Source organism: Dermacentor albipictus, chromosome 2, assembly GCF_038994185.2.
Source record: "Dermacentor albipictus isolate Rhodes 1998 colony chromosome 2, USDA_Dalb.pri_finalv2, whole genome shotgun sequence".
Classification (NCBI taxonomy): Eukaryota; Metazoa; Arthropoda; class Arachnida; order Ixodida; family Ixodidae; genus Dermacentor; species Dermacentor albipictus.
Genome location: NC_091822.1, coordinates 56,314,167 through 56,329,045, shown reverse-complemented (window position 1 = coordinate 56,329,045; position 14,879 = coordinate 56,314,167). Strand labels below are relative to the sequence as shown.

Here is a 14,879-nt window from a genome sequence, read left to right as displayed (position 1 = left end):
GGCATAAGTCTACCGCAGGCATTCGCTGCATGATGCGAACGTATTTTCCTAATCCAAATAACAGCGGCATGGAGAGCGGACAGTTTAATGCTAGGCCTACATCGCCCAAACAAGCGTACGCGCGTCGTGGAGCTCGAAATCCAAGGCAACACTTTTCTAAAGAGGCAAGTCGTCCTTGCAGCGGATCAAACTCGAAACAATTCAACAGGCCTACCTGCCTGCTCGTCGTAAACGCTTCTGTCAATCGCGCGAAACAATAGACGTGACGGAAAGGAGCCCAGAGGGCATTGGAGCGTGTTTAAGGTGCAGGCTGCATCTCGCAGTTATTGTACTGACGCGCTTGACGAGAAGGAAGCCGGCACGAGATCCAACGCTGGCTTCGTACTCTTAAACCACGGGGCGCCAGCTATGGCCTCCTTAAACTACATTTTAGCATTCGTTCTCGCTGTCGTCGGTAAGTACGACTACTTCTGACACACGGATGTCATATTGTATAAACTGAAACGATCATAGAGATGCATCATGGGAAACCGTTTTGTTTCCAGTGACCGAGAAATAGTCGTTTGTGTACGTTACTGTAGCACTTGTTGGCATGTTATGCAAATGCGTAGAGGGCCTAGCCTGCGTTAAATTGAAAGTGTTTTAGCAGCATTTATTCCGCTGTTATGAACATGAAGAGCACTATCTACCATACGTTCTTTACAGTAAGGCGCCTACGCACCGTACGATTTGGGTGTTTCCATGTCCTGCGTAGTGCTTGGATTCTAATTGCAGCGGGTTGAAAAGACGCTCTTCTGCTAAGTCTTTCGGAGAAGATCGAGATAGTTTTTGAGGGTCGAGTAGGGGTTGTCCTGTAGCGATTTCATCTTGCTGAATAAGAGTGCGCGTACGGTAAAGTCATTATTCTATAATTTATTCGCTCCATATGAAAAGAGCCAGAACAAACATTTGGCCTTTTTTAGACACCAATAAGGTTAGCATTTCTGCGTGACGGAACTGTTATGTCCTCAACAGGTTCTTCTTCTTTCTGCTTTTTAATTATCACACCAGACTAAAACGTATCGCTGTCGAACAACTCTTATTCCGTATGACTACTGGGCAATGGTTGTTCTACATAACAAAGCTAAGTTTTACCTAAGCACCCTATAACACAATAGTACTGCTTAAATACTCAATTAATACAGCTAAGTTTGTATCACCTTGCAATATGTTAGCCAGGAAGTCAAGACAAATACGCAGCACCGTTGCCTCTAATTCTAATTTATTGAAATTTTGCAATGTTAACCGCTGTATATTTTTGATGTCATTGTTTCAGCACTGCCCAAATTGAAAGCCTGGGTGACAGACGAGTGGTATTGCCAACGCTTGGCTCCGCTATCAATAGTGAGTGTATATTTTCTACGCCTGTCGCAGTCCTTAACATTACAGAGATAATATATCACAAGCTATGGCTTTTCCCTCAGTGCGTGAAATTGCTTTTCAAATATCTGGTGCCCTTAGACTTACGGGCACATTAAACAACCACAAGTGGCCCGATTTAATCCAGAGCTCTCCACCTCGGCCTCCCTCTTACCAGACAATGATATTTCGAAACGTTAATACCATGGTATAACAAAATTAATCTGCTAGACATTAGCGAGTGAGAAATAATATTGTGATTTAACAGGAAAACTGCATTACAGAAAATGTCTGAACAGAGTAACAAGTAACACCGCGACCTAATGTTCATCGTTTCAGGCGCCCATACCACATGGTAGATCAAGTGACATGTTAAAGTTTTTGCCTTGTATTTTGCCAAAACAGAACACGAGAAATTATATACGAAACCTTTTCGCGTGAACAAAAATTCATTGCGTCGTTACGTTACAGAGTTAAGAAAGTTAAGAATCATTTCGCCTCTTCCTTTAAAGTGAAATGCTCAGTAAACACTAGCATAAATTGCCATTTCCATAGGTTTACATTCATGCAAATCTATGCAGGGGTTCATCTAGATAATTTTATATAACAGTGCAATTTAAAGGAGCCTTTCACAGCAACATTCAGCAAACTAAAGTTGGCATGACACTCACTTACTTGGTCACAAATATCGGTTGATATCTCGCGCACGCAGGAGTTTGCACAGCGTCCGCATAGTCGTTGACTCGAGCTCACCTTTCAGATACGAATGATAAAATCCTATTAGTTTGTTTACGACTTTTCCGAAACACTTCTATAACAGCCAATTCGCGGCGTACTACTCAAACACAGCAAAATCATGGACATCTTAACTGACGCCGACTCTTTCTAATAGATAGCATAGGTTTGTCTTTGTACCAGCTTTGAGTTCGACAGCAATATTGTTGACGCACTTAAATATATTGCCGCCAGCATTACGAGAAGACAAAGACGACCGACATATCCCAACTGCGTAGCCGCCACACCGCGAGCGTCAAGCAAAGCACCGCAAGGCAACGCTCGGCCGGTGCTGACAGGCCGGTGGCTCGTGCGCGAGAATCGGACGATTGGCACGCGACAGCAGGCGAGAAAGAGGAGGACGGCGTTCGAAGGAGCGAAGCTCGAGGGACGTTTTTGTTGTTGTTGAGTGCTCAGTCGGTTTTTGTTGACGGGCACAGGTTCGCCCAGCATAAATCAGTTTTCGCAGAAACGGCTGTTGTAACTGTTGGTTACATATCTGGTGGAGGTGCTGGGTATGATTCCAAGCCCCACACACGCAAGGGAAGATAGCCCGGATCCCCGAAGTTTGGAACCAACAGAATTAACGCCTGTCCACCAACGCACGAGTCGCCGCATACGAGGTGAGGCCCCCGAGTTTGGTCCTCTCGCCGATTCACCAAGGGCAGCGGCGGCAGCCAGCCGAGGTACTAGTGCGATGGCTACTCAAATAACCCCTTCTCACGTCGTCGTTGACTCACCCCGGACGCCAGAATCCTTCCACGGAGACACATTTGAGGATGCCGAGGACTGGCTCGAAAACTTCGAGCGTGTCGCCAGGTGTAACGGTTGGGACGAGTCAAAGAAACTCCGGTATGTGTACTTCGCGCTGGAGGAATCTGCACGCACGTGGTTTCAGAACCATGAAGCGTCGCTATCATCGTGGAACCACTTCCGACGAGAGCTGCTAGCTACATACCCGAGCACGGACCGCCGAGAGAGGGCAGAAGCCGCTCTTCAGGCGAGGAACCAGCGGAACAACGAAAGTGTGACCATGTACATTGAAGACATGACCCACCTCTTCCGCCGAGCCGACCCAAACATGGCTGAGGACAAGAAATTGCGGCACCTAATGCGCGGTGTGAAACAGGAACTCTTTGCCGGCCTGGTTCGTAACCCGCCCCGCTCTGTAGCCGAATTTCGATCAGAGGCGACGACGATGGAGAAGACGCTGCAGCAGCGTGCGCGGCAGTACAACAGAGATGTATGCGTCGCATCATTTGACGTTGGGTCAGGAGCCCTCCCCAACAACATGGACATCCTACGCGAAATGGTGAGGTCCGTCGTACGAGAAGAGCTGCAGAAACTGCAGCTGGCCCAAAGCCCTCCTACGGTGTCCTCCCTTGCTGATGTTATACGTGAAGAAGTCCGGCAAGTAATTTGTGAGCCAGAGCCTCAGGTACGGCCCCACGCACAGCCAGAGCGTCAGCCGCGGATGTCGCACGCCCAAGCTTTACGTCAGGACCTGGGACGCGCCGACTTTGGACGAACGGCCACAATACCCCAGGTACTTCCTCGCAATGTGCAGCCCATGCCAGAAGGAAGCCCACGTAAAAGCAATGTGTGGCGCACTGCAGACCGGCGTCCCCTCTGCTATCACTGTGGAGAGGCTGGTCACCTATACCGGGAATGCCAGTATCGCCGAGTAGGACTGCGTGGCTTTTCTGTGAATGCACCTTGCCCTCGAAACGGTGAGCGCCCTTATGAGATTGAGGCATTTTTATCTACGCGCCAAACTGTTCGGAACACCCAGCAACATGAACATCGATCAGCAGCGCCTATGCGTTATAGGTCGCCCAGTCCGCGTCCCGCTTCCATTTCACCGAGGCGACGCTCCCAAAGTCCGCGACGGGAAAACTAGAGCCAGCGACCTGTGGAGGCAAGGCCGCTGACGCCCGGAACACCGAAGGCCCTCCATCGCCAATCCGACAAGACGACGGCAGTGACGAAACGACGGACAAGTGCAGTGATGACACCGTTACTTCCGAGTTGCGCGTCATCATCGACGACTTCGAAGTGACTGCATTGATAGACACTGGTGCGGACTATTCAGTTATTAGCAGTGTACTCGCCAGAAAATTGAAAAAGGTATTGACCCATTGGACCGGATCTCCAATACGTACAGCGGGGGGACACTTAGTCGACCCCGTAGGAATGTGCACAGCAAGAATCAGAATTAGAGGCTTTACATACGTCAGCAGCTTTATTGTTCTCCATGAGTGTTCCCGTGATCTGATACTGGGCATGGACTTTTTGCGAACGAATGGCGCAATTATCGACTTGCAGGAATCACGCGTGTTGTTTTCCACAGAAAATGCTGTTTCCATTTCTGATACAGAAGAGCCACATATTTCCTCTCTCCGTATTGTGGATGAAGACGTGACGGTGCCGGCACGGTGCAGTATGACTGTCGTTGTAAGGAGCGACATATTTCGTGACTATGAGGGACTTGCAGACGGAAATATCGGGCTGCTACTGGAAAAGCAAATATGCGTGGCAAGAGGCCTAGTTCACCTGCGTAACGGATATGCGGACGTCCTTTTGACTAACTTTGGCAATGAGGCACAACAAGTGGCGAAGGGAACAGCCATAGCGTCTCTTCATGACTATGCACAATTTGCAGATGTGTCAACCCTCGATGCAGCATCACCAGCTTCTGCCACCTTAGACAGTGTCCTTACCTCTATCGACATTGACCGAGAGCTGTCATCACTACAAAGAGATGAGATTGTGAACTTGGTCACAGAGTTTGCGGAATGCTTTTCGACTTCATCGAAAGTCCGTCGTACTCCCGTTGCAAAACACCGCATTGTGGTCGAAGAACCGGCAAGACCAGTTCGCCAACACCCGTACCGCGTAGCTCCAAAGGAAAGAGAAGCGATAAGAAGTCAAGTACAGGAAATGCTCAAGGACGACGTAATACAACCATCCAATAGTCCATGGGCATCTCCGGTAGTCCTAGTCAAAAAGAAGGATAACACCCTACGATTTTGTGTTGACTACAGGAAACTCAACCTCGTCACGAAGCGGGATGTTTATCCACTCCCCCGCATCGACGACACCTTGGACAAACTACGCAATGCTTACTTCTTCTCTTCTCTGGATCTCAAAAGCGGATACTGGCAGATAGAAGTGGACGAGCGAGATCGCGAAAAAAACGGCATTTGTAACACCGGATGGTTTATACGAGTTTAAGGTCCTTCCATTTGGTCTGTGTTCTGCGCCAGCCACTTTCCAACGGATGATGGACACTGTTCTCTCCGGACTGAAATGGCAGTCGTGCCTCGTCTACCTTGATGATGTGGTGGTCTTCTCCACTACATTCGAGCAGCACGTGCAGCGACTGAGAGCAGTTCTGGATGCTATTCGCACGGCGGGATTGACCATAAAACCTGAAAAATGCCACTTCGGCTTTCGCGAGCTCCGCTTCCTCGGACACATTGTCAGTGCTGAAGGCGTCCGTCCCGATCCTGAGAAGATCACTGCAGTAGAAATGTTTCCGAAGCCAAGAGACAAAAAAGCTATTAGACGTTTCCTGGGACTGTGTGCCTACTACAGGCGTTTCGTAAAAAATTTTTCTAAAATTGCCGAACCACTCACGCGACTGACAAAAGAAGATGTCCCTTTTTCGTGGGAGAAAGAACAAGAAGACGCCTTCTCTGAACTACGACAGCGTTTGCAGAGTCCTCCTATACTTGCCCATTTTGATGAAAATGCCGAAACGGACATCCACACCGACGCGAGTAACGTTGGTCTCGGTGCCATACTTATTCAGTGGCAGAATGGAGAAGAAAAAGTCATTGCGTACGCAAGCCGTACCTTATCGAAAGCCGAGACAAATTACTCGGCTACAGAAAAGGAATGCCTGGCGGTTATATGGGCCATCAGTAAGTTCCGGCCTTACTTATATGGCAGACCGTTTCGAGCCATAAGCGACCATCACTCATTGTGCTGGCTGGCGAACCTCAAGGACCCTTCTGGAAGACTCGCTAGATGGAGTTTGCGTCTCCAGGAGTATGACATCACGGTCGTTTACAAGTCCGGTCTCAAGCACAATGATGCTGACTGCTTATCACGCGCACCAATCGAAACTACGTCACCTGAATACGAGCAAGATTTCCCATTTCTTGGGGCTGTGAACACGACGGAAATGGCTCATCATCAGCGTACTGATCCGGAATTACTCCTGCTCATCGAGTACCTGGAGGGTCGACAAGTGAAAGTGCCTCGAGTTTTCGTTCGCGGATTGTGTTCGTATGTCCTCCGGAACAACGTCCTCTACAAACGAAACTTCGAGCACAGTGGTGAGACGTTTCTACTTCTCGTACCATCATCGCTGCGAGCTGAAATCTTAGAAGCTTGCCATGACGACCCTGCAGCTGGCCACTTAGGCGTTAGTAGGACTCTGGCGAGAATCCGCCAGAAATATTACTGGCCGAAATTGATGAATTCAGTGCAGCACTATGTCAAATCGTGCCGAGATTGTCAAAGACGCAAAACACCGCCACTCAAACCAGCAGGTTTTCTGCAACCGATACAGCCACCAACAGCACCATTTGAGCAAATAGGAGTGGATTTACTTGGACCATTTCCAGTTTCAACCTCAGGAAAGCGGTGGATTGTGGTAGCAACCGATTATTTGACCCGGTACGCTGAGACCTGTTCTCTTGCAAAAGGAACCGCCATTGAAGTGGCTCAGTTTTTTGTCACACACATAGTATTACGACATGGCGCACCTAGGGTACTCATAACAGACAAAGGAACAGCTTTTGTGGCCCGTTTGATGCAGTCTGTTATGAAACTAACACATACTGCTCATAGGAAAACCACAGCGTACCATCCACAAACAAACGGCCTGACTGAACGGCTCAATAGAACGCTCGCTGACATGATCTCAATGTACGTGGACGTCGAGCATCGGACATGGGACAGTATTCTACCATATGCCACCTTTGCGTATAATACTGCAGTACAAGAAACGACACATTTCACGCCATTTGAACTTGTTTACGGTCGGACAGTAACAACGACACTGGACGCGATGTTACCTGTAGACAACAGCACCGAAGACGACCCTGACGTTAGCGAGTACATAGAAAGGGCAGAAGAAGCACGGCAGTTGGCAAGGCACCGTATCATACAACAGCAACACGTGGACGCAAACCGGTACAACCTAGGGCGAAGAGAGGTACAGTACAACCCCGGAGACAAAGTGTGGGTATGGACGCCTATACGTACACCCGGCCTTTCGGAGAAGTTACTGCGCCGTTACTTTGGCCCCTACAAAGTACTTCGCCGGTTAAGTCCCTTAAACTACGAAGTAACTCCTGAAGGCCAAGTCTGCTCCACACGACGCAGAACTCGCCCAGAGGTCGTACACGTAGCACGAATGAAGCCATACTACGAACGACATTGATTAACAGAAGTTGCACATACGACCAAGCCTAGCACCGGCCATCCTCTGACCACTGTCCTTCCAAAGCAGTTGGCCTCCCTAGGCCTTACCTACGCATCGGGACGATGCTTCTTCGGAGGGGGCTAATGCCGCCAGCATTACGAGAAGACAAAGACGACCGACATATCCCAACTGCGTAGCCGCCACACCGCGAGCGTCAAGCAAAGCACCGCAAGGCAACGCTCGGCCGGTGCTGACAGGCCGGTGGCTCGTGCGCGAGAATCGGACGATTGGCACGCGACAGCAGGCGAGAAAGAGGAGGACGGCGTTCGAAGGAGCGAAGCTCGAGGGACGTTTTTGTTGTTGTTGAGTGCTCAGTCGGTTTTTGTTGACGGGCACAGGTTCGCCCAGCATAAATCAGTTTTCGCAGAAACGGCTGTTATAACTGTTGGTTACAATATGTTGCATGCATAACAGCACTAGTAGAAGAGCAAGCCCCAGGCTTTTCGCAACTTCCACTAACAAATCGAGAAGACGCTTTCTTCTCGCAAAGCATGACTAGCGCAAGAGGCTATGACTTTGTCATATCTTTCCTTTTTCTCAAATTGTCGGCGATGTCTCATAGAATTACGGGACTTAGCGTACCTCATAAACGCATTCACCATCTGACTTCGACTCAGTTCTTTGTCCAATCTACTCCACAGAGCGCAGTGGCAACCCTTTACAGTAGAAGAAACTGTGCTTGATTATTAGTTCTCGGCGATTACTACAATGAGGAACTCATTGAAAGACGCACCAATGCTCCATTACGACCTAGTAGATGCTGAAAGCAACTGATTGCACAATTTCAGTGCAGGAATCGCCGAGGCGTCTCACTAACAAACGGTAAACACTTGTGTAGGAGGGGGGGGGGGGGGCGTTGCCATCCGTTTACCCTGTTAAGGTGGAATGACGAGTTCAAGAATGCGAGGTTACATCTTCTTCTGGTCACTCTTGGTCACTGACGGTGATGGGAAAAAAAAGAAGAGCTAGTGTAGACATGCAAGACTATAAGGCTGACTGAGTTTGTGTGATTTCACGGCTGATGAAACAGAATAAAATGAGTTTAAGTACGAGGCGGAGGTGGCTTGGAGGCGAAGGATGCGGCACGGACTTGTGCGCAGCGACGCGCTCAATAATTCTAGGTGCGACAGCTTCCGGAATGAAAAGGTCTGACAAACAGTTGGAAGCAGTAAATGCAGTTATTTTTCTGTCCTTTATTTTTTAACGCCCAACGAGACTTGTGAAAGCGTATCCTATTTTTTAAAGCGTGGCATTCTATGCGAACCATCCCTGACTTTGCTGACCGTTACTGGAGCTACAGCTATCTTGATCAATATCTCATACAAGACATCTTAGAAATACATGCCCGCAGGGATGTATTTCTTGCGTGGCCTCCGACACGCATGGCATGCCGCTGTGTGGCAACGATGAGAAACGCATCATGCGGCAACCGAGCTCCTCGTTCACGCTTCCTTTTATTTAAAAGTGGTTCCTCCCCAGTTCGGTCGTTCCCTAGCATGCTAAAGGGTCGGGTTGAATCCGAGCCACAGGAACCCTTGTGTCATGGGGTCGATATCGCTCAGAATCATTGAAATTTCAGGGTTCTTTTCGTCATTGTAGAGGCGAGACGCATTCCTAGTGTCACATACCTAGCTACCCAAGTTGGCGCCAAAGGCGTTCATTGAAGAGCGGCACACACCGACCGGCACATGTTCATTCCCCCAAGTTGGCATTCAAGAGGCTCATTGAAAACGAGCACAGACCGAGTGGCGCCTGCCCAAAGCTCCAAGTCGGCGTCAAAGAGCTTCATTTACCAGCGGCGCCTACCCCGCCCGTCATCTACAACGACCCCTGTCGGCGTAAAATAGGTTCGTTAAAGAGCGGCAAATAACTACGTATTACCACATGCAGAATGACTCAAGTTGGTCCGATTGTTGTTTTCCAAACCTGTTCCCTCACCTCGGCGGCCCGATACATTACCCATTACGCTTACCCAGTTTTATACATACGTTACATACAGTTACCCATTACACTTAACCAAGAACCTCTGTTCAAAGATCAAGGCACTGCTGACTAATCACATAAACACAGTGATTAAAAAAAATTTGGTTCAATGGCATGAGAGTCAGATGGATCTCATCTACAGAGGGAAACGTCATCAGGATACAACGAGCTCGTTCAGGCCAGTTACGGTAACGTGGGCGATATATAAAGACTGGCTATGCAAGCCAAAAAATAACAACTGTTGAAGAGGGTGGGAAAAAAATGATGTGCTACAACACCGGTTCAGACTAGGCAGACGCTGAGGGGATAGCATTAACACGGTGCATAGAGATTTCATTAGCTCAGAATATACCTTTATGGATACCATTTCTAGATATTAAAGGAGCCTACTAGAACGTGCAAAAGCAATTCTTAGGGGACATTCTCAACCACGAAGTCATAGATGACGATTTCGTGCAGCTGCTGAGGGATATGTACAGAGACACGCGAGTACAAATTGTATGGGAAGACTGAATATGTAATGAAATGGTGGGATTTCCCCTGGGAGTGTAGCAAGGATGTCCCCTGTCTCCGTTGTTGTCCACGCTTTCTGTTGACAGCATAGAAAGATGACTACAAAACAGTGAATTACGGTTTGATTTATGCTGCATGCGTAATGGACAAATGGTGCAACAGAAGGCCGCTGGACCGATGTACGCAGACGACATACTACTACTAGCTGGCAATACAAGACATCTACAGGCACTTTTGAATATCTGTGACAACGCAGCGACAAATCTAGTTCTTGAGTTTAGCACAGACAAGTCGAGAATGATAATCTTTATCGAAGAGACGAGTAATCACGTGGTGTAAATTCAACAGCAAGTGATACCCATAGTCAAGTAATGTTAAAATATCGGCGTATACATAAACAAAGGAAAGACTTGCTCAAGAACTCACCAAGATAATCTGGAAATAAAGGAGAAGCGTAATACAGAAATAACCAAGCAGATCACTTTGGGACAACCATAATTGTGAGGCGGTGCGTGCAATCTTGAAATGAGTAATGAGCCAGAGCTAACGTTCGCAAACGCCATTCTGTGCTTCAAATCGGATATTTTGTCGGGGTTATAAGTTAACGAAAGATACCGCTGGTTAACTTCGGGAGCCTACAGTAAAAAAACCAGAAATGAGGCAGTGTATGGTGGCATGGGTTGGGTTCGGAGAAGCGCAGAGCAAAATTAGTTTTGAAGAAATGCGCAAGGACGTGGAACAAAGTTCATAAATGGGTGGCTAAAGTACACAAGTATCTGCACCTGAAAAGCGACGACACAGAATGGAGGAAGACGCCAAAAAATTGGTAGCCAAGTACAGGGTAATTGAAAGTACAGTAGAAAGCCAGGAATCAGCAGAAAGAAAGTGATAGGAACAGACACAGAGAATTGAATGGATGAAACTCAAACAAAAAACATGAAGATTTACGAGAATAGGAAGAAAGAAATTAGAAGAGGCAAATCTGCACGATAACACAAAGGGCAGTGCCTTGCTATTTGACGCTCGAACTGGTTTACCCAAGGACGGAAGCATAGCGTATCAGATATTCGCAACAAGATGACGCATATGTATGCAGCAGCAAAATCCGTAGACTACTCAGCACATCCTAATGCAATGCGAATGGATTGACCTAATGAGACCGGAGATAACGTACACCTTCCAGAAGCTCTTGGATTGGAAGTGGACGGAAGCATCAACCAGTCAGCAGTCTGGATTAACAAAATACGCTTAGAGTATTCGCTGAAAGAATCCGGAACGAAATCGATGCGAGCGTATCTGTTAGAGGCATATGTAGCGATACAAGGTAGGTACAGAAGTTTTGAGCAAAGACGCTTATGGAGATGTGTACGAAAACGATAGAACGAAAAATATGTACAGCATATCTGATTAAACCAAGCCGGCTAAGCCACTATTTGACGCGGCCCTGTTAGAAAGGGGACGCCAGTAAATCATGATCGTCATCATTATCCAACCATGTACTACCCAGTGACCCACGTAGGCGGAAAAACGATTACATACAAACGTGAATACATAGATAGCTAGCACCTGAAGGGTGCGTCAAGTAGCCTAAGAATGACAAGTCTCTCTGGCGCCGTATTTCTCTCTTTGTACACCAGGTGAGCGTGATAGCAGATAGTTCTATGCTGTTCTATCTTACGCACATATTTTGAGAGCTGGGGTGTGCGGTGTGTTGCCGCACCAGGTGTTGCGTGAGAAAAGAGGGCATCGCCAGGACGCCACGTCGCCCTTCTCTCGGAAGCCTGTGTTGTCCGCACTTCCCTAGACCGCGCAAGCTCTCGCCTGCGTTCTAACTTCGTCTCGGTAATTGCTATCAAGAAATGTATAAACACAGAATTTAAAAGGAAAAACGTTGGCAGTAGTGGGTTTCGAACATATGACCTCACGCATAACTGCGAGTCAGCCTAGTTGGAACAGATTATTCTTAAAACTATTTGTGCGCAAATTACGAAGAATAGGGGCAACACAAGGACGAGCGCTTTCCTTAAGCGCTCGTCCTTGTGTTGCCCCTATTCTTCGTCCCTGTTTGCTTGCCCACAAAAAGTTTTAAGATATGACCTCACCCTCACAATGTAGACTTCCTACCACTGGGCTAAATCAGCTGTCTCAATGCGCTCGCTTGCCCGCAAGGCGTTTGTTACTGGACGGACCACTACTACCATGCACTACTCATAAAAAGTGCCCAGGTGTCCTGGGATCTTTTTCTGTATTCTTTCATACCGCACACATTTAATGATTAGAACCGCCTTTCCATCGATATTGCCTATTTCTGATCGCTCTCTTGTACTGCGTTAGCATTCTTCGGATGCTTCACGCACTGTCCGCGCGCTACGCTTTTATGTAACTACGTCTCTAACCGTTTTCCCGCCTACCTAGTGCACTGCGTGGTCCATGGCCAAATAGGTAGAGTATCAGGATGCTGTGCTGCGAGAAAAGGATTCGAAACCAACCGTGCGAACAACTTGGATCACTGAGGCAATGTGTACATATGTTGCGCTCTTGAACGAACTCCTTCACGCCGATATAGGGCACTGTAGATGTGGTGCTGGATATGTGCCGCTCTTCAATGAAACCCTTTGACGCCGGCTTGGAGCACTGGGTATGTGCCAGTAAGCATCCGCCGCTCATTGCACCTGGGAATGCCCACACCCTCCGGGCTACTCCCCTATTCCTTCACCTTCCCCTTCCTCCTGGGAGACTGCGCTGACCAGCTCAGACCCGCAAGAGCAGCGACGGCTGATCCGGCGGGCACGCGGAGTGGCGCGAGCCAATGGGGCCCTGAAATAAGGGCTCCACCCTGCGAGGAAGTCGCCCAAACTGATGATAAATAAATGTTTTCTCTCTCTCTCTCTCCTCACTGAACATCTTTGACGCGAACTTGAGAAACTAGGCATGTGCCTGTGGGGATGTGCTGCTCTGCAATGGCAAAAAGTTGAGTCGTTTTAGCATACGCAAAATAGAACGTAGGCCTTCGCCTGCGCGCTGACGAGGCATTCATTGGATTAACTGACATTTCATTCTGATGCGCTACTTCCTATACTTGTTTTCTCCCTCCGAAGGTCATGGGCTCGAGTGCCTTAATTAAAGCTATCTTAATTAGCTGTGCCCTAAATAACTTCGCCTTAATTAACGTCATAGGTAGTAGATTCGACCCTCGACCTGCACTATTTGAATTGGAATTCAATTTGGAGATATGGTCGGTTCGCCCATATCTGCATGTTATGTCGTGGGTTCGAGTGCCTTATTCAACATCGCTTTAAATAATGCAAAAGGTCGTGGGTTTGACTACCACTAAAGGCCATAGATTAGACACTCGACCTTCATGATGTCATTTAGAATCCAACTTGGAGATATCGCGGGTTCGCCCATATCTCAAAGTGGATTCGACTCTCACCAAAGGTCGAGGGTTTCATTCCCACTAAAGGATGGTGGGTTCGAGTGTCTTAACTATATTCTAATTACCGGTGCCCTAAATAATTTCGCTCTAATTAACGCCAGAGGTTGTGAGTTCAACTCCCATCAAAGGTCATGGGTACAAGTGTTTTACTTCACTCCATCCTAATTAGCTGTGCCATAATTACTTTGCCTCAAATAACACCACAGATGATGGGTGCGGATCTCACTAAAGGTCGAGGATTCGAGTGCGCTAATTCTATCTTATTTACTGTGTCTTAATTAGCACCAAAGTTTGTGGGTACGACTCCCAACAATGGTACAGGGCTCAACCCCCAATTTCGAGGCCATTTAAATTTGGGTGCCATAACGCCGAACGGTCAAATTTTCTTCCCATGAGCCACCAAGGCTTTCGCCTTACAAGAGAGCCTGGGCCGAATCAACATACACCTTGCTGGGCGCAATCAAATCCACGCTACACGGGCTCCTCATGGACCGCAACCCTACACTTTACCAGGCTGTACCACAAATGCTCTGTCTATGTGCCACTTTTCAGTGAACGTGTTCCCCGCCAACATTCTGGCGAGCTGCGCCGTGAATGCACTCGGTCTTCAGCTCTTCGATGAATTTGCCGCCAGCTTGGATCACTGAGTATGTGCCACTGCATGCGCGGCAAGGGAAGAAACGATTGTCAGAGTTCGCTCACACCAGTTGGCCGTGCTCTCGTCTCGGAAGCCACGCGCGGACTTCTAGGCAGCGCCACTAGATGGCGCAACGTATACAGGAATAAACTCGAGAGGGGAGCTCGGCTGCCGCATGACGCGTTCCTCAACGTTCGCCGGCACCGACACGCCATTCATTTCGGAGGCCACGTGCAGGCGCCGCTAAATGGCGCTGTGTGTTCTTAGGGAAGCGAAAACGGGGAGCCCTGCTGCAGTAAACGCTTTATTCATAACTTGTTTCGACGGTGGCATTACGTTGTGTCGCTATATTGATTTATTCATAAACGCATTACCATTGACCGTGACATTGGTTCTGCCAATTTTGTTTGCAGTTGTTCATCTACCAACCTTCACTGTGGTGATCATGTGTGATTACTTGGTGCATTCTCTTCCCCTTACTTCCTCTTCTTATTTTTTTCGACATACGTGTTGGTATACCTGCTGTTTGTTCAGTATTCTCTTTTGTTGATGATTTCCCTCTAATATTGTATAACGTACCAAGTTCATTCTGTTGTAACTTTTTCTGATACTAAGTAACCTGTTCCCATGTACAATGCCTC

The 14,879-nt window shown here is 48.0% G+C and overlaps 1 protein-coding gene across 1 annotated transcript in view; it reads left to right on the top strand.

The window, feature by feature from the left end:
• Window positions 1-279: 279 nt before the first annotated feature.
• LOC135901870 (uncharacterized) overlaps window positions 280-14,879 on the top strand; it is a 30,414-nt gene continuing 15,814 nt past the window's right edge. Inside the window, exons 1-2 of the mRNA XM_065431700.1 lie at window positions 280-454; window positions 1,316-1,383. Of these exons, the coding sequence (XP_065287772.1) occupies window positions 409-454; window positions 1,316-1,383 (114 nt within the window). The 5' untranslated portion in view covers window positions 280-408. The remainder of the gene's footprint in view (window positions 455-1,315; window positions 1,384-14,879) is intronic.